We start from the raw sequence: 22,853 nt of genomic DNA, 5'->3' as shown, positions 1-22,853 counted from the left end.
GAGGCACAGAAGAAATAAGAAGTCAGTATAATTTCATCCTCAAAAGACAAACACAGATGATATTATCTATATCTCAAAATGTTAATGGTATTTTGTGTAATAAGCCCACACGTGTACATGTATGCATGTAGGAAGGATAAATGCACTTAGCAGCCTAGTGTTAAGCGTATAGCCCATGGACTCAACCTTGACTCACATCTAGTTCAGCCACTTAACAGGATGGCCTCAGGTGAGTTACTTCACTTCTCTATGCCTCTGTATCTATCTCTCTACAATGAGGATAGTAATTGTAATACTTACCTGAAAGGATAATTGTAGAGATTAAATGAGGTCAGACATATAAGCATATAACACCTGGTTTATAATAGGTACTCAATAAATTTCAATAAATGTTAACTATTATTAATGCAAACATGTTTGTTACAAATTAGGATTATATTACAAATAAGTTAAACATAGGCTTTTTCATTTGGCATAATTTTAGATTTATAGAAAGTTTGCAAAGATATACAGAGATTTCCCACAAACCTCTCACTCAGCTTCTCCTGATGTTAACATCTAAAATAAGCTTGGTAGATGTGTCAAAACTAAAAAAATTAACATTGGTACAGTGCTGTTACCCAAACCACAGATTCAATTCCTGTTTCACCAGGGTTATCTATAATGTCTTTTCTCCTGTTCTAGGATCCAGGGTACCATACTGTATTTTAAAAGTTCTAATTGACATGTGTTGAATTTTTAATGATATTTTTGATCAGATGATACAAAACTAGATACAGTCCAGGAATTATACAGGATATAAAACAGGGATTAGCATTCTGAGACCTGCAGATTAAAGATCTCTACATATGAGTGCTGGGTTGGCTGCCTCATATCTCCCTCCCTTCCATTTCTAAGTCGCTGTCCATTCCCATTACTCTGCAGCTCCAGTAAAAGAGCAGGAAATGAAAGCACACGCCCTACTTTTGAAATGCAGGTGACCTCTGGTCTGAAGACATGCCTGTCACAGACCAGTCCCTCTGAGGACAAAGTCAGCTTGGCCACAAGCCAGAGCTGGCTGGTCACGTGAGGATGAGAGTTTGTCTGGATAGTCACTGCTCCGTCTCTGCTCTCCCTGGAGCTGCAGACCTTGGCTCTGTTAGAGCGACGGCAGCAGTCTTCAGTTGAGTGCTTCTGTAGTTCTCACTGCTCACTTTCAGTAGGGCGCAGGCATGTTAAAGGACCCGAGACCCCCACATGAGTGGATTTGTTGGCATTGTGGAGCGTCTGGGGGAGCACCTCAGAGAAGAGTGGGAGGCCGGGCCTCCCATTCTGGTCAGGAACCTTTCCTCGGATCCTTTTCCCAGTGCTGGCTGTGTTGCTGACGCTGAGTGCTGCGGCAGATGTTGCTGGAAGCAGGTGGCTGACTCTGTATGGGTTTCCAGGCTTGTCTGAGGGTGATGCTGATGGCTCACATCTCACCATGGTTTGTCCAGTCAGAGACTCAGTTCCCTGACTCCAGCTCTGGTGATCCTGTGCTGAGATTTTGCACTTTGCCTTACTCTTTTCTGCTAACTCTGCTCATAGCAGTTTCCACACTTCCTTTGACTGGCTAGAAAGGGAGAGAAGGTGGAAGCCCCTGCAGAAAAAGGTCACGCGGAGCCATACAGGGAACAGAAAGCGAGTGTAGATAGAGGAAGTGGTTCTGCTGGTAGAGGCCAGTTGGGGATGATGACGTTACTAGTGGACTCTCTTTATTGTACCTAGATGCTGTTGCTACCTTTTTCACACTGTTGTTGATGGTAGTGGTTGACCTTTCATCTTTCTTTTGCTGTGACAGTCTTTACTGAAGCTCTTTTTCTTGATTTAACGTAAGGATGCCTTGGAGTTTCTGCTCCAACTCTTGTACGCAGAGGAGTTTCTCCCTGTTTCTTCTTTAGAATCTGTCTCCCCAGAGGCTCCTGCTTACTGATCCAGTGGTCTGCCCTTTCTCTGCAGATGTCTTGTGGCAAGAGGGGAAAGCCTCCGGAGCAGTGTACAGTGGGGAAAAGGAGCTCACTGACCTCCTCGTGAAGGTGAGCAAGTGCCTAGTCCTTGGAAGGAGTGTGTGGCTCTGCTGGTTTAGATGATCACATCTTTTTCTCTTTATTCTTGTAATTAAAAAAAAAATTACTTAAGGAAAGTTTATTTTTAAAACTAAACAGGTTCAATGTCTCTTACCCAACATAGACAAATATGCATAACATTGTCCAAGACATCTTCAGTCTAAAAAAGTAAGATGTAACTTATGTCTCCAGGCTTAATAGACACCTTGTGTAGAAAGCAGGTTGCTAGGGAAGGTAGTCCATCATTTGCGATTATTAATGATAAGATATATTTTGTTGGATCAGAAGAGATAAGGGATGGAAACTTGGTCATGGTTTCCTGTACCCCTTGAGTCTCAAATCAGAGAATCTGAGGATGAGCAGTGGTCTCAGTTATAATTCATATAATTGTCATATTTTTTTGTTGACTTTAGAATTGCTTTAGCTTCTTCCATTTCTAATCAGATTTATTTTTTAAATCTCACTTTGTCATACAAAATTGGCATTGGACTATTGCTTTCTAAGGATTTTGTGTTTGATTATTAGAACTATGAAACTGTGCATACCTTACTGCATACTACATGTTTTGCTCAGCTGTATTTTGACATAATACCCTGACCTTACTTCTGCGCTTAACAATCTTTCAGTGACTTCCCATTGTCTACAGGACAAATCCTAAGCTGCTTATGCAACCAAAAATACCAGTCCCTTCGTGAGCCAGATCCCACCTATTTTTTTCAACCATTCTTGTTATTTTCCCACATGAACACTGACTCCTGCCTTTTCTGTTTACTGAGTACCTTGCTTCTTTGTTGTTTTCCTTTCCCTCTTGCTACCTGTTCTTAATGATGAATTCTTATTCACGGCTCAAGGTTCCACTCAACAGACACCACCAGACCACTCAGAATGTTCGCGACTCCTTCTTTGAGGCCCCTTGCCTTCATGTACATACACAAATCTGGTATCACACTGAAAATAGTTATGCCACACACTCTACGAAGTGCTTCACGTGTGTTTGCTTCGTGTGTGTTATCTTACTTATGGCTAGAACCCCATCAGCTGTGTACTGTGATTATCCTCTGTAACATATGGGGAAACAGCCTCAGTGAGGTTATTTACCTAAGATTACACAGCTAGCCGTGACAGATAAAGCTAAGATTTCAAACCGGGTCTGTTGGGTGTTTTAGTCAGTGCTTTTAACCACATTTATACTTCCTCTGTTACCACTGGGTCAAGATAATTTTTATGCCTGTCTCCTCCACTGCAGCATTTCGATCTTCTGTAGACTGGAGGCCATATCTTGCCATCTTCCCAGTTCCTGTTGCATCTAACATAGTTGGCCTGATTCTTTTTCCTGTATGATGTAAGCGTCCCCACATGTGCTTGCATTTCTCCATAGGCTTATGGAGATTTTGCATGGAGTAACCCACTGCATCCAGATATCTTCCCCGGACTCCGGAAGATAGAGGCAGAGATTGTGAGGATGGCCTGTTCCCTATTCAATGGGGGACCAGATTCCTGTGGATGTGTAAGTATATGCAAATGACATTCTATAATGTGACTGGTTTTTTTTTTTAGCATAAAGTAGAAGGTTATTAAAAACATACTGTTACACAAGTAATACATGATTATTGTAGGAAGATCGAGCTGAACAGAAATTTTTAAAGATTACTTGCAATTTTGTAATTAGTGTCTTATTAGCATTTTAGTAAATATCTTCTAGATTTTTTTTCTCTTCAGTCTTTTATTTTGAAAATCTTTAAACTTATATTGTCAGGATAGTTCTCCTATCTCTTCTCTTTTTCTCTCCCTCCCTTTCTTTCTTCCACCCACATACCTAACCACTTTGTTGTTGTTGTTCAGACGCTTAGTCATGTCTGACTGTTTGCGACTCCATGGACTGCAGCACACCAGGCTTCCCTGTCCTTCACCAACTCCCAGAGCTTGCTCAAACTCGTGTCTGTTGAGTCGGTGATGCCATCCAACCATATCATCCCCTATTGTCCCCTTCTCCTCTTGCCCTCAATTTTTCCCATCATAAGGGTCTTTTCCAATGAGTCAGCTCTTCGCATCAGGTGGCCAAAGTATTGGAGCTTCAGCATCAGTCCTTCCAATGAATATTCAGGGTTGATTTCCTTTAGGGTTGATTGGTTGGATCTCCTTGCTGTATAATTTTGTCAAAGCATCTCATCGTTTTTTGATATACTTGTTTTGCTTGAGCTGGATATTGTTTTGCCATAAATCAAATCTTAGTTGGTTTAGGATTAAAGAAAGAGTCATTGTGTTTAAAGATATACATGAGGATTCCTTCTCTCAACTGTTCTTTCTAGTAGATGTTTGTTAGTTTTCCTAAACTGTGATTGATGAACTTCTATTGAGATTTGTTACTATAGACTGGTATTGCCTTCTCTAGAAAAAACTAAATTTCAGCTTATGCAAGATAGAGTTAACCCAGGGTACTATAATGGTAACAACCTCTAGGTGCGATCCTGTCATACTTCTCTAATCATCATGAAGTCTGCAAATTAAATTACTGAAGGGCCCATCCCAAGACAAGAACATTTTATAGTTACTTTTTTCTCCCCCAATAAGCAGCATTGGGTTTTACTTCTAAGTTGGCACCATGAAAAATCAGCATGTTCAAATATTCAGTAGCTAACAAAATGAGTGTCTGGTATTCCAGACACTCATTAAAAAAAAAAAAAGATTCTAAAACTGTTAAAACTGAATCAACCCTAATCTAGCAGTGGGTTCCTTTATGGCATTTAATGAATGGGGTGATACAGATGGCAATATTTTTACAGTACCTGGGTATTCTGTGCCATTAGACTCTTAATGAACTTTTAAGAGAGTACGGGTTAAACAACCACAAAACCAGTTTGTGGTTTATCTAGTAAAGTGGAAAATACCCATATGTTATGACCCTGAAATTCCACTTCTTGGGATATATTCTAGGAAAGCTAGTACATGTGTATATCAGGGTAGATGTATATTCATAGCAACATTGTTCATGATAGTTAAATACTGGAAATAATTCAAATTATCTGTCAGTGGTGGGGTTGATAAATTGTAGGAGACTGTGTATGCTTCAAGCTACTGTAGCTGTCACTCAGATTGATGCTCAGATTACTCCAGTTTTTGCCAGTGAGAGCTTCTTAATTTTGACTCCGGTGTCTTTTTGCATGACTCAAAGTAGTTTTTGAAAGCTTCCTTTCTTTCCTCCCCCTCGTTTTTTGTTTTTTTTTTTTTTTTTGGAGAAAATATTTTTATTTGGTGAAAATATCTTTTACATTTCCTGCCTCAGATCCAGAATCAGCCCTAGTTCAAGGAACCCTAGTTGATTTATAACCGTATAAAATATTTTCATGGTTCCTAAAAGTAAAATTTATAGAACAAAGAAAGACAAGTTAACCAGAATAAAACCCAGAGAAACGAACAGAAAGTGAAGAGACATGAAAGATGGAGTGAGAAGGGCTAGCACACCTCTAGTTCATATTTAAAAGCAGTCCCCCGAAATAGGTAACCTGCAAAGGTGTAACTATTAGAACAACTGATATTCTCAATAGCAACGATGGCTGGGGCAGTTGCTGGTAAAAGGCAGATGGGCTGTGAGTTAAGAAATGTTGGAGCTGGGTGATACATGCAGGGGTGTTACTAATTCCCTCTTTAACTGTGTGTATTCTTCTCGTTAGTTCTTCCATTGGGTTTCTAATTTCATTTACTGTGTTTTTCATTCTTGAGAATTCTGGTTTTGTTTTTTTTTAATTTGTTTGGTTGTTCTTTGTAGTCCCTTTCCTTGGCTTATGTTTTGTTTATTTAAATATATTGCACATAATTATTTTATATTCTACATCTGATAATTCCATGAGCCTTACTTTTATGTTTCTGTTCTGGTTTTACCTACGTTGTTTGTATCCTTATACCTTTGATCTTTTTTTTTTTTTCCTATGAGTTAGGGTTTTCCTGGAAACTTAACTTTTCTAGTTTTACTTATGTTGTTTGTATCCTTATATCTTTGATCTTTTTTTTTTTCCCCTATGAGGTAGGATTTTCCTGGAAACTTAACTTGATGGTTGAAATTAAGTTGAGATGTGTATTTACTTCTGCCAGTTACTGGGGAATGGCTGGGAAGTACTGCCACATCGGAGCCAGTGTAAGTCCGATTTTCAGCCCTTAGTTTTGTACTGTGGAAGTAGTCTGAACTCAGACCACACACTCAAATAAAAGCTGTTTCAGTGTACATTCTTGAGAGATCCTTATTTTTCTTTGCCCTGAGTATCTGGGTTGAGAAAAGCAGTTTTTATGGCTATCCTCCTCTGTGCCAGCAGGGTTTATTTCTCTCACTGCTAAGAGTGTGGGTGAAATCAGTGTTTTCAGCCATACCCTCTTAGATGCCTTACCTTGAACAGGCCCTAAACTTGTTTCCTGTATATTTGTCAAAGTGAAAGTTTGAAGTCTGATCTAGGAGTTGGCAGTAACCTTCAGAGTTGCAACCAGCTCTGACACTTAGCTTAGATGACTCTTGATCACACAGTTCTTGATCCAGTGTGTTCCTTTTTGTTAGCTCAGCTGTGGATGGATGTAAACATACTTGTTAATGTTTTAGCAGGCTTTTTTAGCTGTTTCATATAGGAGGGTGGCCCAAGATGTATAATGTATATTGCTGGAAACAGAAGTTCCATGATTATTTTTTTCTACATGGGAGACCTTTGCATACTTGAAAGCCTCTTTCCCCTGAATCCTCTCTTCACCATGGTTTTCCTAGGATACTCAGTTTTCTAAGTGAATACGATCTCACAGATTTCCACCCATGCCCAGCCTTCCTCTCAGTGCTTTTTGGCTATGTATGACTAGCACATGGACACAGTTCTCCAGAGCACTGAGTTTTCAGTCTCTGCCTCCTCTGGATTCACTAAATTGACCTTAAACCTTTCCTATAATCAGTATAGTGGTTCTCAGCTTCTCAGCAGTGTTTAGGGTGTTCCTTGCTGTTCCTAATGTATATAGTAATTCTGCAGTCATGCTTTTTGATACTTTGTGGGGTTTTTTTTAGGTCTGCAGTCTCATTATTTCAGTGTCCACTCTCTGAGCTCTTGTTTTCTTGAATTCCTGTTCTTATTATTTTGTCCTACAGTGAGACACAGGAGGAATTTCCTTCTGTTCCTTAGGTTGTTACCTTCTGAGTTGGCCTTTATTTTGCAGGCTACCTTCTTTTTCTCTTCTGTGTTTGCATAGTTACCATGCCATCTTCTTTCATCTTGGCTCGTGTTTCTGTGACTGTCTCTAGACATTCTGTTTGTTCTGATGCGTGGCAGGTCTGGTCTTGTCTGAGAGGCAAGGCTTGGGTAAAGCTTTGTTCCACCTATATTAGAATATGTTGGCCTCTTCTGCAACTTCATTCAAAGTCAGCTACCAGAGTTCACTCTGCCTAGCTGGAAGAGAATAGTACTCTTTGGGCTTTGAGTATTTCTTTAGCTCATCCTATATCCCTGGAGGCTTCACTTTAAAGAGCAAGTCCTGGTGTTCCCCCTCCCTGGGCTGCTTGTTTCTCCCTAGCTGCCATGTCTCTCTTACCCACTCATCAGACAGTAAGAAACCCCCTTCACTTGGGGAATATTAATGACAACTCTCAGCATTTTGCTGTTTTACCTGGACAATTTCCACAGTTTGGAGGAGGGATTGGGAACTGTGTTTGACTCTTTGCCATGATTCAGAAACTTGTTTCATTTTCTCATCACCAGTATTTGAAGTTTACCGTGTTAGGTTGTCTCCTTGTTTGGTGGTTGTTATTGCAGGGTTTTACTGCTTTTTTCCTTCATTCTTGCATGTACTGAGGGGAGAAAATCTGTGAAGTGGTTTCAGTCTTCCACCTTAATACCAAAGTCCAACTCGTGTTTTCTTGCATTGTTTCCGTGCCTCTCCAGTTAGGACCTTTTTTAGTGCTGTCAGGGGTCAGGAGAACAGATAGAGTCTCAGATCCCCAGCCTCTTCAGGCACTTAGACTTTTATAAGAGAACTAATTACCTCAGGGATTATGTGAGTTTCTCTGGTTCTCTCTTAAGTCTCTGCCTTTCTGTGTCTCTGTCTCTCTTTTGATGATCTCCTTTTGGTGAGGAAAGTTCAGAGGTAGGAAACAAGAAGACAAAGCCAGCTGACTGGGCAGTCTGGAACCTGTTCCCAACTGAGATCTTAAGCTCTTCTCCTTCTTTATTCTTCACCGGACACCGTCTTTCCTTTTTGTAGCTTCATTTGCCTCAGTTAGAATGAGTGAGAGGTGACTTTATTTACTGAAAGAAATTTGGTTGCTGCAGTAAAGTCTTGGCTTGTACAAATGCCATCGGGTCCAAAGAGTATCTAAAAGAAAAATTTCCCAGTAGGTCCTGTTCTACCCTTGTTTTCTGACATAGCATATACAGGGTGAGAGTTTTTGAAAGTGTTGAAAGATGTTGACTGACGTGTCCAGTAGTTACTGAGGCTTCTGTCTTCTTACTTTAGAATTAGATTTCCATTTTGGGGTGGTACAGGGGACAGGGGGTAGAGGAAATAGAGTAGCAGCAAAATTTGAACACAGAATTTGGGGTCAGAAATTAAAATCAGAAGCAGAATTTAGGTGTTCCTGCTTTTACAGTCCAAAGTACACCATTGTTTGCCTAACAGATGATACTGATTGGATTTGTTACTGGAGTGAAAATAGGACATGTGAAGTGAGTGACTAGGGGTTTGGAAGTATTTCTGCTTAGGTCATTGCTGAACTGCAGTGAGAGAACAGAGCACTGAGAACTTGGTGTTTTCCTGACTTCCCTCACTGATGTCTTGGTTCCTCATGTGGTGTTCTGAGGTTTTATGCTGGACCCCAGGACACACTGCAGTCTGCAGCACTGACCTCAACTGCAAGCACAGAAACAAGGGTCCTGTGCCCCAGTTCAGTGCCTTACTGTGTGGATGATGGTGACGTGTTTCCTGATGGCTTCCTCAGTTACAGGATGACTGACTTTTTAATCTGTCATGTAACTCCTAACCACTTGGATTTTGTAGCCTATGGTATTTCTGTCTTATATGTGGATATTACTGTAGGAAATTTCAGCCATCATCTGCTCTCATTTCATCTCATCAGGTTACACTAAATATGAAAATATAGAAAGTTTTACTTTTTATCAAAAGATGGATGACTTTGGGTGAATCAGTCTCTCAGGGCTGTTTTCTTAGCTATAAAATGGAAAAGTTTTCTAAGGTTGTACGAGTCTTTGGAGATGACAAGTCTAAGGAAATACTCACCTAGCTCAGTGCTATGGCTCTTTTTTTTGTGTGTGTGTTTTGAAATGATTTCATTCTGTTACCAAAGGAGAGCCAGATGGGTATGACGTACCTGTATTGGTTGTGGTTTACTGAGAGTCAAATCAGGCATTAGGAAATGTTAACTGATGATCTGATAGGTGTCAGCTTTCCTAGCTGGGTATCAGGAATATTGTCATGAACAGGCTGGTCGCCACTTTCATGAGGTTGTAGTCCAGTGAGGAAAACAGGATGAAGGAAATGACCTCAAGTATTTTTGTATCAACTCAGGTAAAATTGGCCTGTGTCAGAGGGGCTGGATAGGCCTAGCTTCAGGAAGACATTTTTCTTCCTTTAAAAACATTAGGATTTTTGTTTTGATTTCAGATAAGTAAGTTAATAAACTTCTAAGCAGAGGCTCCTTACTTTTCTGTCTTTCAGACTTGTCAAAATCACAAGTTTACTCTGGAATGTCTAAGTGTCTCTTCTTGGTCTTCTAATGTATCGCATAGTTGACTAGAGCTATAACTTCCCAGTTTCACATTCTTTAGTGGGCATTAGAAATTTAAATCAGTCAGTAACCCTGATGCTTCTGGAAGGGGATAAAAAGCCCTGTCCTGTCTGCAATTGGGTGAACAACAGAAATGTAAGTGTACTGTGCACGGGTGGTCTGGGCAGAGACGCGTTTATCTGTTCACACAGTGTGGAGCTCCTGACCAGTCAGTAGTTTTATTCTTCTCCTGAGCCAAGATTGGGCTTAGCCAGTAAAGTCAAGTTTTCCTTCTGAAAGACAGCAGCATGTGCTCTAAAGTGTGCATCCCAGAGCTTATCTGTCTCTGCATCAGATATCCTCAAGATCAAGGCAGAAAACGCATGCTGATAGCTACCCCAACTCTCTTTTCTATTACAGGTGACCTCTGGGGGCACAGAAAGTATTTTGATGGCCTGCAAAGCTTATCGGGAACTAGCCTTCGAGAATGGGATCAAAACTCCAGAAATGTAGGTACAGGTGTCCCTTAGTATCCATGGAGTGTTGGTTCCAGGACCCCAATGGATACCAAATTCTCCATGCTCAGGCCCCTTATGTAAAGTGGTGTAGTATTTGCATATGACCTTCACACATCCTCCCTATAGTCTTAAATCATCTCTGGATTACTTACAATACTTAACATGTAAATGCTATGTAAACAGTTGCTGGTGTGTAGCAAATTCAGCTTTTGCTTTTTGGAACTTTTCCCCCCTCATATTTTGTGTTATGTGTAGCTGACTCCCCACCCCTCTGCCCCCGCCAATTTAGGTTTTTCTGTGGGAAACAGCCTGACCATCTGTTTTCTGCTGCTTCTGGCAATTCCAGTCCCCTTCCGTCCTGTCCTGTGCCCTTGACCATCATTACCCTTCACATTCAGCAAAATCCTGAGTGCTTTTGCTAGTTAGTATTCCCTTTCCTACCCACCCGCCCCTCCCCCCCAATTTATACATGGTATATACTGCAAGAACAAGATTCTTTTTCTAAAAGTAACAGTTATAGGACTATATCTTTGAGTTCTGTGATACTTACTGTAAGTTTATCTGGAACCTAAGGAAAACTCTCTAACTTGCCTTAGTTCAATGAAAATTACTTAGACTGCTTCAGGGTGCTCCTTAAGAAAATTTCAGCCTGCCAGCTGTGTTCTGGGAAGGAAAATTCTAAAAATCCAGAGATGACCGTATTTTATTTGGTTGCTTTAATTTTTTCTTTCAGCCCCCTCCCTTATACAGTATGCTCATACCACAGCTTTCGGGTTAGTGGTTTCCCACAAGTGTCAGTGACGCCGGGTTTCGTTGCATGTGATCTTGTGCTATAATTCACACCAAGCGTAAGAGAGGAAGTCAGGCTACCATCTTTCTTCACACATACATCTTTGGTACTTGGTACTTAGTCACTGATGGCAATTTTTTTCCTTCAAAGGGAACAGATTAATTTGAAGAGTGGAGTAACTGAGGGAAGTCTGAAGCAAATGACTTGGTTTCCATACTGTCTGAAAGGCTGTTCCCAAGTGTGTAGGACAAAGGGGAATTTTAGTTTTTCACAGGATCATGGTCTTCCAGAGATGGAGAAGACCATCGATGTGATGCTTGACGGCTGCTTTAACATCCCTGCCAAGCAGTCTTATATTTTCTGCCTGAGTGTGTGTGGTGCCAGGAAGCTTGCTCCTCATTGGGGTGCCCTTCTTTGGTTGGACAACCAGAAAGCACACCTTCATGGTGATCTGATCCAAATTCTCTGCCACCTTTCACCTATCTGCCATGATGTAAGCTTGGGATTCCTCCATGTGGCATTGCTTCCAAGTTCTTCCTGCTACCAAAGTGATTTCCTAAGTAGTAGGAGGTTTCTCTAGAAAATCATTTGACCTCTTTTTGTTTGTGTTTAAAATGAAAAGTAAAACAACATAAACACTTAAAAAATTTTGAGGAAAAATAAGCAGAAGTTTATTCCTAGTGATTGCAATGAGCTGCTAGCCATGGTATCTCTTGAACCTGGTTTGATTGAATTTCACTGTTTTCCTTTAGCGTAGCCCCCCAGAGTGCCCATGCTGCATTTGACAAAGCCGCCAGTTACTTTGGGATGAAGATTATACGAGTTCCCCTGAACAAAATGATGGAGGTGGATGTTCGGGTGAGTTCCTCTGAAGGGCTGTTGTCTGTCTGGGGCTGGGAGAAGCAGAAAGTGCACCTGATCACTAGCTTTTTTCAGGGTCACACATGGATAGACTGGGAGTGCCTTTGATTATAGCATTAGGACTTGGAAAATCTGCCACTGGCAGTGGTGAGTCCTTGCAGCATCAGTCCTTTCATATGTACGTGAACCCTTCATAGGAAGCTGAGACTAACTTGGTACCTTAAAGACGTGAGTTCTGCTTCAGCACCGTCACTTTTTCTCTTCTCTTTGTAAAATGAGCCTGGACTAACTTGCCCCAAGACACTCATTGTTTTCAGTTGGCCTGAATTAATACCATTGCCTTTCTAATGGTAAGTATTTTTTAGAAGTAAATTGTCCAATTTATTACCACTAGCATTATCCCCCCCACCTTAACTGAGGTGTTGACAAAAAAAATTGTGTATATTTAAGGTATGCAATTTGGTGTTTTGCTATATGGATACATTGTGAAATATAATCATCACAATTAAGCTATTTAACATCTCCATCACTTCACATAGTTTTCTTGTTCTTTTTTCATGGTAAGCATACTTATACCCTCTAGATCTCTAAGCAGATTTCAGGTATACAGTGCAGCGTTGTTCAGTGTAGTCCCATGACTCTGCATTAGATCTCCAGAGCTTACTCATCTTAATAACTGGAACTTGGCACCCCTTTGCCAACGTCTCCCCATTTCCCTCCTTCTCCAGCTCCTAGCAATCACCATTCTGTCCTTTGCTTCTGTGAGTTTGACTGTTTTCAGTTCCCCATATAACTGAAGTCATGCAGTATTTGTCCTTTTGTGTTTGGCTTATTTAACTTAGGGCTTCCCTGGTGGCTCAGAGGGTAAAGCGTCTGCCCGCAATCTGGGAGACCTCGGTTCGATCCCTGGGTCGGGAAGATCCCGTGGAGAAGGAAATGGCAACCCACTCCAGTACTCTTGCCTGGAGAATCCCATGGACGGAGGAGCCTGGTAGGCTACAGTCCACGGGGTTGCAAAACGTCGGACATGACTGAGCGACGCGACTTCACTTCACTTATTTGACTTAGGCTTGTGACCTCCAAGTTCATCTACATGGTCTCAAATAGCAGGCTTTCTTTTTTAAGCCAGAATAATAAGCCTTTAGTGATTATTTGTGTGCCTTGCATCTGTGTAGAGGAACTTTCTAGTTTCAGAGCCACATTTGAGCCTCATGATAACCTGGGGGGATCATAGAAGCAGTTAGTATTATTGCATCTTATAGATGAGGAAACACACTTGACTGAAGTTAAGTAGTTTCCTCAAGCTTTCACTGCTAACATGGGGCGCTCTTGCCTCTTAGCCCACTATTCTTCTTTACCATCACAGTGGTTTTGCTGTTTTCCCCAGGGGTTTGTATTTGACCACCATGGTGGGGCCGTGTCTTCCTCTGAGCTGGAGAGGTGAAGGGGGTGTGCTGGTGAAGCTGAACCTTTAGGTTGGTAGCCTAGGCTGCTCTTGGCAACATGAGAGCAGAGTAACTGTGATGTGACTTCTCATTTTCCTTTCAACTCTATCCCCTCAGGCAATGCGCAGAGCCATCTCTAGGAATACGGCCATGCTCGTCTGTTCTGCCCCACAGTTCCCTCATGGTGTGATAGACCCTATCCCTGAAGTGGCCAAGGTATGTGGGAGAAAGGACTACTAGGCAGGCAGATAAGAGATTTTAGAGTCTAACGGTGCCTTATAGGAAAGAAGAAAGTGATTTTGAGTTTAGATTATAGCCCAGTGGTGGTGAATACCTTTCATCCACCCTGTGGTAAGCTGCACAGCTCTCTGGAAGCCTCTGAAGGTGACTAGCTCGGGCTGTGGAGGAGGGATAATACACACTTAAACTGTCCATTCTGCAGGAGTACTGACATTTTGATTCAGATCAGGAGATAATCTGCGTTTAGGGGCATGCCTACCAGAGGGTGCTCTTCACCCACTGTGCTGCCCCAGAGCACCCCTCCCTCCTTCCCCACCCTGCAGTTCCTAGAGCAGGACACCACACATCTTCAAGCCTGAATCAGAGTTCTGCTCATTTCTTGCATGATGTTTCAGTGAGTTGGAGGCCCTGCATATTTAAAATAGAAACCACATTTCAGGTGAATTATTTTAAAGGCTAACGATACTTGAAAGATGAGCTTTAGTAAGAATGTCAAAAATAACCAGGATTTTAAAACATAGTCCATAATGCTCTGGTTATATCCCAGCTTTTCACCCATGTGTCGCAAAGCTTTTGTTATAGGGCTATAACGGATATTCTTTATGGTCTTTGGAACTAGCTGGCTGTCAAATACAAAATACCTCTTCATGTGGACGCTTGTCTGGGGGGCTTCCTCATCGTCTTTATGGAGAAAGCGGGATACCCGCTGGAGCAGCCATTTGATTTCCGGGTGAAAGGCGTGACCAGCATTTCAGCTGATACTCATAAGGTGAGCGAGGAAAAAGACCACATGTTAATCAAAGTTGATAGTTGATTATTTTGACTGTTATTTAAAAGAAATCAGTCAAAGCCTCAGTTTCCCCTGTAAGTGTAAAATTAGATCTGGCTCTTTGCTCTTGCCAGGGCAGCTGATGGTTGTCTCAAGGTAAAGTGATATGACAGGATACAGAGCTGGAGGTGACGAGCAGCAGTGGAAAGGAACCTATTATCTCTGTGTCACATGGCTAAGAGAATTTCGGTATCCAGTGACTATACGTAACCAGGACATACTAGTGTAGTGGCTCTTACACAGAGGTTCCTGGACCCTTAAGAGTTTTGGGGAAGAGGTGAGGTTGATAGCAGAATTCCTAAGAGGAGGTATGTTAATGTTTCAGCCCCCGTGCTCCTGGGGCTCCTGCACCTGAGTGACTGGAATTTATCAACAGGAGAGGCCTCTGGGAAAAGGGATGAACTTACCAGCTCAGGAATGTTTGGCTTGTGATGTTTGAAATGTCCATGCCTGCTGTCCCCAGAGGCAAAGTCTACATCAGATAGCCCCATGCCCTTTTTCTTACCATCTTAGCTTCAGTGAGAGGTAGTTAGGAGGGCACGTTAGTCAAGTACCTAGTTTATTTTAAATCTGGATTAAGTAGCTTCTAGATTTTGAGCACCATGGTATTCTGAAGAGGAAAGTATACTAAGCAAAAAAGATGGAAAGTGAGTCAAATCATGAATTTAGTTGCTCCAAGTGACCTGAATTCCTTTCTTTCCTGGCTTCCAGTGGAAATTTTCCTTCCAGGAAGTTTCCATCCTGACATACCGCCCTGAGGTCCTGTTTTAAATAAGGAAAACTACATGCTGGATGAAAAGAGGCAAAAACCCATTAACTAGATAAGACATTATTTTTCCTAGGCCTCAGATTCCTCAGTCCTAAAATAGAGAATTTGAAACCCCTTCCCTTTGGTGTCCTCTATTCTTGAGTAAGTTCTGAGTTGGAAATCTTAATGTGAAATGAAACTGTCAAGAGACCCGGACAGGTGAAGGGAAAATGCCTAGAGTTCTGGGGCGGGTCCACCAGGCGAACCACTCACTCACCTGTCTGCTTCTCCCTGCAGTACGGCTATGCCCCCAAGGGCTCTTCAGTGGTCTTATACTCTGACAAGAAGTACAGGCGCTATCAGTTCTTCGTTGCCACAGACTGGCAGGGTGGTATCTACGCTTCCCCAACCATTGCAGGCTCACGGCCTGGTGGCATTAGCGCAGCCTGTTGGGCCTCCTTGATGTACTTCGGTGAGAGCGGCTACGTTGAAGCTACCAAACAGATCATCAAAACCACTCGCTTCCTCAAGTCAGAGTACGTGTGCAAGACTGGCATTCTGCCTTGTCTCTTGGGTCGTATGCACATAGGCTCAAGGCATCTGCCAGGCCAAGCGCCACAGCTCCAGCACCTGTAGTCCCCTGAAGCTTAGGAGTGTGGTGCTGGCCGAGGAGAATAAGCTCCCTTGCTGTGCTGTGACTTGGGGTCACGGCCAGGCTTCATCTGTAGGCCATCTTGTCTCCAAGGATGTCTTACCAACTGGCAGCTCTTACCAAGTGCTTAATGGTTAAGACAGTAGTTTTCAAACTTGAGGCTGAATCCTAATCACCTGGAGGGCTTGTTAAAAGGCAGATCACCAGGCCCCAGTCCGAGTGTTCTGACGCCGTAGGTCTGGAACAGGAATGTGAGGATTTGCATTTCTGAAAATGCCCAGTAGACACTAATGCTGCAGGTCTAAGAATCACACTTGTACAATCACTAGAATAAGAAAAGAATTGGAAGGGGTTGGGGAGGAGGCGGTGCTGAAATCTGGGTTGTTAAGGCAAAACCATGCTGCATGCTTTGTCTAATGTCTCTTCTTCACGTGTTACCTGTTTGGTTGTATATGTTACCGAGGTTGAACGAAAGCAGCCGCTAGGCCTGGCTCGTTTGACCAAGGCCTGTATATTGTCCTGATACACCCATCTGCTGAGAACTGCTGTACCATCTCCTGCTTCAGGGATTACATGGATGAGTTTTTAAGGAGAGATGGAGGGATCGTTTTTCTAGGATTAAAAAAAAAAGTGCATTGTTTATTCCGCAGATACTCCTGCGGGGTGGGGGGGAATACATAATTTAGGAGCTGGGCAGACAGATTAGGAGCCAAAAGTATTGGATCTAGTGGGGTTTGGGCCTTTAAGTGTTTGTAATATTTAGGAACTACTGATCTGAGTCTAGCCACCTGATTAGGAAACTCAAGTCCCCAAAGCTTAGATTGTTGTAAGGGTGACATGAGATGTTGGCCGGAATAATGTGACTGAATTTCCTTTCTGTTCCCTTTAAGACTAGAAAACATCAAAGGCATCTTTGTCTTTGGGAATCCTCAGTTGTCAGTCATCGCTCTGGGCTCTCGTGATTTTGATATCTACCGACTGTTCAACCTGATGCATGCCAAGGGCTGGAACTTGAATCAGTTGCAGTTCCCACCCAGGTGAGCTTGGAGATGCTTCCTTTGGTCTGTGGCTGCTGAAGAGCTATGGCAGCAAGGTGACCTCAAGGGTAGAGAGGGACTGCCAGCAGCACTTCCATGGCAGCTGTAGTATCTGTAGATCGTTTGCCTTGCCGTTAGGAGTTTCTCAGTTTCAAGAATAAGACTGTTAGCTATAAACTGTGGCAAATGGGGTGGCAGCCTCTCGAGACAGTGAGATTGTTACCCCCACCCCTGCTCTGGGCTCTGTTCTCTCTCTTCCTCTGATTACCTGAATAACAGTGAGCTTAGAACCTTCCAGAGGGCCTCTGATCACTTGGGCCTGATACTGTCCCCTTGCAGATGCCTTTCTAGTCTGTCTTCCGTGACGCCTTTAAGTAAGCACTCCGTTCCAAGAGAAGGTCTCCCGGTATCCTCCACGCAGCCCTGATTCTTTCATGTGTTGGTGCCTCTGCCAGTCCCATCCGGACTCCCTGGTCTCTTCACAGCCTTTTTGTACCCAGTCTCCCTCCAGAGGGAGTCAGAGTTTCTTTGCCCTGAAGTCCTTCAAGACCCCGGCCATGTGACCCTAGCACCATGAGGTTTACCACCTAAGACAAAAGTCCTAAAGCAGTGGACAGTTTGAGGGGAGGGGTGGCACAGAACAGCCAGGTGTATTCGACTTACCACAGTGGGTCTTGATCATGCCTAGGGCATGACACCCTCATGCCAGCCTACAGTCTGGGTATTTGAGAGCCCTGATGCCTAGGACTGGGAGCAACTTGACTATGTTTGTCATGAATAATAACATGAATAAGCAACCAATAAATTCCTGCATTTGGAGCTGCTTGATTTCAGAATGTTTTTCCCTCTTTTTCCCAGATTCATCTCACTTTGTCTTTCTCCCGTAGCCTTCATTTCTGCATCACATTGGTACACACCCGCAAGCGGGTAGCCATACAGTTCCTTAAGGATATCCGGGAATCTGTCACTCAAATCATGAAGAATCCAAAAGCAAAGACCACAGGAATGGTAGGGACATTTGTTTTTTTTTTTTTCCTGTGGAAGCTTAGGTGTTGGTGGTGGGTTTGAAAGAATCAGATGACCTCTAGTCTGTTCCTGCCTCTGCCCCTTATCCACAAACCTCTTCATTAATCAGAACTGATGGTCTCTGCTTACCCATTCCCAGGGATTTTTGGTCTCAAATACGGTACCTATAGATAAAATAATAGAGAGTGTTAACATGAAGGCAGGCAGTGGTAATGTTCCTTTAAAAAGAAAATTTTTACACAGGAAAGGCACTAAGCCAGTTTCCTCTGAAATTTTCTACACCAGATCCCACAGGCTAGTTCTTTAGGCAGAAAGGCAGACTGGCAAAAGCCTATGATGAGCGTCTTACGCCAGCTATCTTTCTGGTGGAACTGCGCCTGGGATGGGAGTGGGGAGATGGGGGGAGGAGGGGCGCACGACCACAACTTTCTGTTTCCTTCAAACCCCTCATCACTAATGACCTTCTTTGACTTGACTTCTAGGGTGCAATCTATGGCATGGCCCAGGCTACCGTCGACAGGAACTTGGTGGCGGAGCTGTCCTCCGTCTTCTTGGACAGCCTTTTCAGTACAGACACTGTAGCTCAGGGCAGCCAGATGAATGGCTCTCCGAAACCCCGCTGAGCTGAGACCCTCTGTAACCCCGAGGGGTGTCTGGCCTTCAGGAGGCTCTCGGGGTGTGGGACAGGCCATGCGGTTTCAACATCTGGTCTTGCTCCATAGAGCGCGACACAGACCACGAGACAGCGCGATCCTCAGGATTCTCATCCTTTGGTGGTTTTTAATGTGAAGACCTCAAAGGATCCCATGACGTAATTATTTTGTCCTTGTTCTAAATGTTCCCCTGGGAATTGTTTTAACCATTTCCTTCTCTAACCTCTCTTGCTGCCAACTTCCCTTAATCCCGGTGTGGCAGCTCTGACCTGTCCCGACTCCTTAGGGAAGCTGGGCTCCAGTTTACGATAGGAAAAGGTGTACTTTGTTACCTCAGGCAGCTGGGCTAGTCAGACAGGAATTCTGTTCTGTATCTGGTGTTCCCCTAGGTGGGGGTGAGGTCTGCTCAAGCAGGAGGCTTTCCCAGCCCTAGTGTTCTCTCTTAGAGCCTCTTGTTTCACAGCTTATGCTTTCAAGGACACACGTTGCCAGCCATCATTCTGCTGTGCGGGGCTGGCAGGGTCTGGAGTGGTCGCTGCTCCCTGTCCGTGCTTGCAGTCCCCATGTGGTACTTGGTTGCCATCACCTTCCGTTCCCAGTGGTTTGTTCCTCTTTGCGTGGATTAGGACGAGAGTGGTGTGGGTTCCAGAGAAGCTAGGGCCTTCTGGCCCTGGTGCTGCCTCTTGGAGCACACCTGAGCCCTCTCCTGGGCCTCTGAAGACGGGAACCAGGCCTTTTTCTAGACCTCCCTGAGTATCAGCGCAGGACGAGCTCCCAGACTTCCAGGTACCCAAACTTCCGGTGTGCCACCAGAGTTAGCAGCAGTCCTCCCCGCCCTGCTGCTCTAGCCGTCACGCACATTTGTTTTTTGTTTGCCTGAAGGAACAGCTCAAAGCACCTTCACAAGTTGCCTTGACTTACCCAGGGAGGGCGGGAGAGAGCCCCCAAGGCAAGGAAAATCTCTGTTAGTGTGTTCTTTCTGCCTCTTCCCCCTTCATTCAACTCCCAAAGGTACGACGGCAGTCAAGCCTCAGGTACTGGACGCTCCTCGGCCCTGGCTAGGATGGGAGAAACTTTCTAGAATAGGAAGACGTCAAGTGTCACTTGAGGCCTAGGGCCTGGGATTCCTTCGTTAAGACCAGTTGCTCAGGGTGGCGCAGGAACAGGACCCAGCCCTGCGCCCACTTCCTACTCTTCGCCCCCCTGCACAGGGCCCTGATCTTGGTTGAGCCACTGTCCTACCTGCATGACAACACACGATGTGCCTTCTTTCTCAGCAGTGAGCAGTGATGGGCTACTCCTGACCCAGGCCTGGAGGGAACTGGATCAGTCTTTGAGGTTTTTACCTGGGTAGGGGTAAGTCAGGAGACACTTTCCTCTGATCCACCACCCTTCTCAGGGACTCCTGAATACCCAGCCTCCTCAGGCTGGTGTCCTCTAGCCTTCTTCACTGGCAGTGCTGGCCCGGACTTCCCCCAGACTCCCTGGCACATTCGTCTAAGTGTTCTTTAGCGCTGTACTTCCTCCACAGTAACTGACTGGCTGGCTGCATCATTGCAGGACTGGTGTGTTGTGTTTCATTCTGTCCTTGTGGGCTCCAGGAATGAGGGTATGTTTGTGTTAGAAGCAGAGATCCTTTGGATAGGGGAGTCACATTCCACCCTGGTTGATGAACTGATGGGCACTGTGTGTGAACCATCCCTGGATCTCCAGTGCGTTCATCGTGTTGGAGGAATTCCAGGGACCCAGAACCACTCAGCAGGCACGACTGTGGTTTGTCAGCTGCTAAAAACGAAGAAGCACATACCTGCAGAGTGTCCTGTTGCTTCCCGTGTCTCCCCAGGACCTTCCTCTGTGGGCTGTGGTGTTTTCAAAGGGACCTGCTGTCGCCACTTTACGATCACGAGTGTTAGACTTAAACACTTGTGGGCTTTTTGTTCTTTACGTACCTGTGTGCGTAAGTAGCATCTAGTCTGCAGCGGTAGATGGAATGTCTTCATGATATCATGTTGCTCGCAGATGTCTCATTGGCCTCTGCAAAAACTACTCTTGTTTCTGGGTTAGAGTTTAAGTAGTTGCATGAATATACTGCCGTGTCACTTTTAATATGACCAGTTTTATACTTGGAAAATGGTACTTGCCTCTTTAAAATCTTTTCTGTCTTTAACCTCCCCCTTTTCCATCTCAAGGCTCCCTTCCTAATTGTAGCAATAATCTCTTAAGAAGCAACTAAGTAATAAAATGTCCCAAATCTTAATCATTGTGGATGGATGACAGCATTCATTTGTTTATTTAGGCATACAGGGGAGATAACCTGCTGGGGTGGTGGTTGCTGCAAACTGGCTGCTGGTGAGAAAGTGCTCCTTTGTGGGGAGGTGGTTGTGCATGCCCACTGATACTAGAACCAGGTCACAGCCATACATGAGTGGCACCTCTGCTCAGTTCCAACCACTACCCTTGGTAGCTCCACCAGGAGTGGTGGTCACACCTGTTTAAAGGGAAGTTGGGAACTCGCATCTTGAGTTCCTCAAAGCCAGTGTCCTGCCTTATGTTTTCAGTTATCATCCGTATCTGCACACATCTTAGTGATGGACTGGACTGTCTTGGGTGGTCCCTAGCCAGCTGGGCAGTGTGGTTCCATCTTATGAAAGGACACTGACGTCAAACCCTGCATTTGTTCTGGGAGCTGACAGAACCCCTCAGAATCTGCAGAGGTAACCCCTGGGCCTCTTGTTCCATTATGACCAGGATGTGAGAGGTCTTTCTGAAGGATTATTTGGGTTAGTTCTGTCCATCAGGTGCCCTAGCTTTGCATTCTGGCTCTCAGCCCACTTGTACTTTGCCAGAATCAAGCCAAGGAATGCCACCTTTGCTATATGGTTTTCCGCCAAATGACTTGGTTCTTTGAGGACCTACTTGCTATGGGGCAAACTCTAGAGAAAGAAGGCCCAGGATATGATTAGAGGGAGGCATGGCACACCCAAGAGGTGGCATTTTGATGCTTCTACCTGCTCCTTACAGCTGTGAGCTCCTTTGGCTTCTCTGTGGGTCTTATTAGCAACAACCTGCTCTTAGCTAGATCCAGTAGTGACAGAAGTAATGACAGAGGCCTGACTTGGTAGCTCCCAGCTACAGCCTGTAAAAAATCAGGTGTTTGAGAGCCTTGTGAGTTGTCTGTTGTAATAGCCTTACTTTATCTTGTGCTTGCTTTTTTTCATAATCTCTCCTTAACATCCTCTTCTATAATTTTAATTATTTGCATTAATTTTAGAATAAACGTATTTATTTCCAAAAAGTGTTGTGTATGTCTTCGTACCACATAAAAGTGCTTCATGTAACTGTAGTGCCCTCCAGGTTGGTGTTTTTCAGCCTTTGATGCATTAGAGTAAGTGGATAGGAAGGTGACGTAGCACAGACCACACCTCCATGACTAGTGACTTGTGCTCTGATCCACAGTCATCAGGTCAAAGCACATTTAGAAGAGTTCAAGTCAGAAGTGAAGCGGATGTAGGACCACTGTCTGCACTTCGTTGGTTTGATAGAGCACTCTGCTGAATAACCAAGAAGTCACTGAACAAATCAAAGAGGAAATAAAAAATAGAAACAAGTGACAGTGAAAACATGATGACCCAAAGCCTATGGGACACAGCAAAAGCAGTTCTAAGAGGGGAGCTTACAACAGTTCAGTCTCATCTCAAGAAACAAGAAAAATCTCAATCTAACCTTATACCTAAGGCAACCAGACAACTGCAACAGAAGAGTTAGAAGGAATCATAAAGATCAGAGCAGAAATAAATGGAGTAGATACAAAGAAAACAGTTGCAAAGATCACTAAAACTAAAAGTTGGTTCTTTGAGAAGATAAACAAAATTGATAAACCTTTAGCCATAATCAAGGAAAAAAGGGATGGCAAATAAGCACATGAAAAGTTGCTCAACATCACTTAATAGAGAAATCAAAACTACAATGAGGTATCGCCTCACCCCAGTCAGAATGGCCATCATCCAAAAATCTACAAGCCATAAATTGCTGGAGAGGACATGGAGAAAAGAAGACCCTCTGACATTGCTGGTGGGAATGGAAACTGACGGAGCCATTATGGAGTTTCCTTAACTAGGAATAAATCGACCACATGACCCAGCACTTCCACTACTGGGCATATATCCTGAGAAAGCCACAATTCTAAGACACATGTGCCCTAATGTTCACTGTGGCACTATTTACAATAG

The 22,853-nt window shown here is 43.8% G+C and overlaps 1 protein-coding gene across 2 annotated transcripts in view; it reads left to right on the top strand.

Annotated features, from left to right (window-relative positions):
- The window catches only part of SGPL1 (sphingosine-1-phosphate lyase 1), a 53,794-nt gene extending 31,927 nt beyond the window's left edge, over positions 1-21,867 (top strand). For both annotated transcript variants that reach the window (XM_068981753.1, XM_068981752.1), the window contains exons 6-15: positions 1,978-2,054; positions 3,463-3,591; positions 10,246-10,334; positions 11,886-11,991; positions 13,557-13,655; positions 14,299-14,448; positions 15,554-15,792; positions 16,799-16,945; positions 17,833-17,953; positions 18,454-21,867. In XM_068981753.1, the coding sequence (XP_068837854.1) occupies positions 1,978-2,054; positions 3,463-3,591; positions 10,246-10,334; positions 11,886-11,991; positions 13,557-13,655; positions 14,299-14,448; positions 15,554-15,792; positions 16,799-16,945; positions 17,833-17,953; positions 18,454-18,594 (1,298 nt within the window). In that variant the 3' untranslated portion in view covers positions 18,595-21,867. The remainder of the gene's footprint in view (positions 1-1,977; positions 2,055-3,462; positions 3,592-10,245; positions 10,335-11,885; positions 11,992-13,556; positions 13,656-14,298; positions 14,449-15,553; positions 15,793-16,798; positions 16,946-17,832; positions 17,954-18,453) is intronic.
- Positions 21,868-22,853: the final 986 nt, after the last annotated feature.

This window comes from Capricornis sumatraensis, chromosome 10, assembly GCF_032405125.1.
Source record: "Capricornis sumatraensis isolate serow.1 chromosome 10, serow.2, whole genome shotgun sequence".
NCBI classification, from domain to species: Eukaryota; Metazoa; Chordata; class Mammalia; order Artiodactyla; family Bovidae; genus Capricornis; species Capricornis sumatraensis.
Note: the sequence above shows the minus strand (reverse complement) of the source record. Positions and strands in the feature narration are given on the sequence as shown.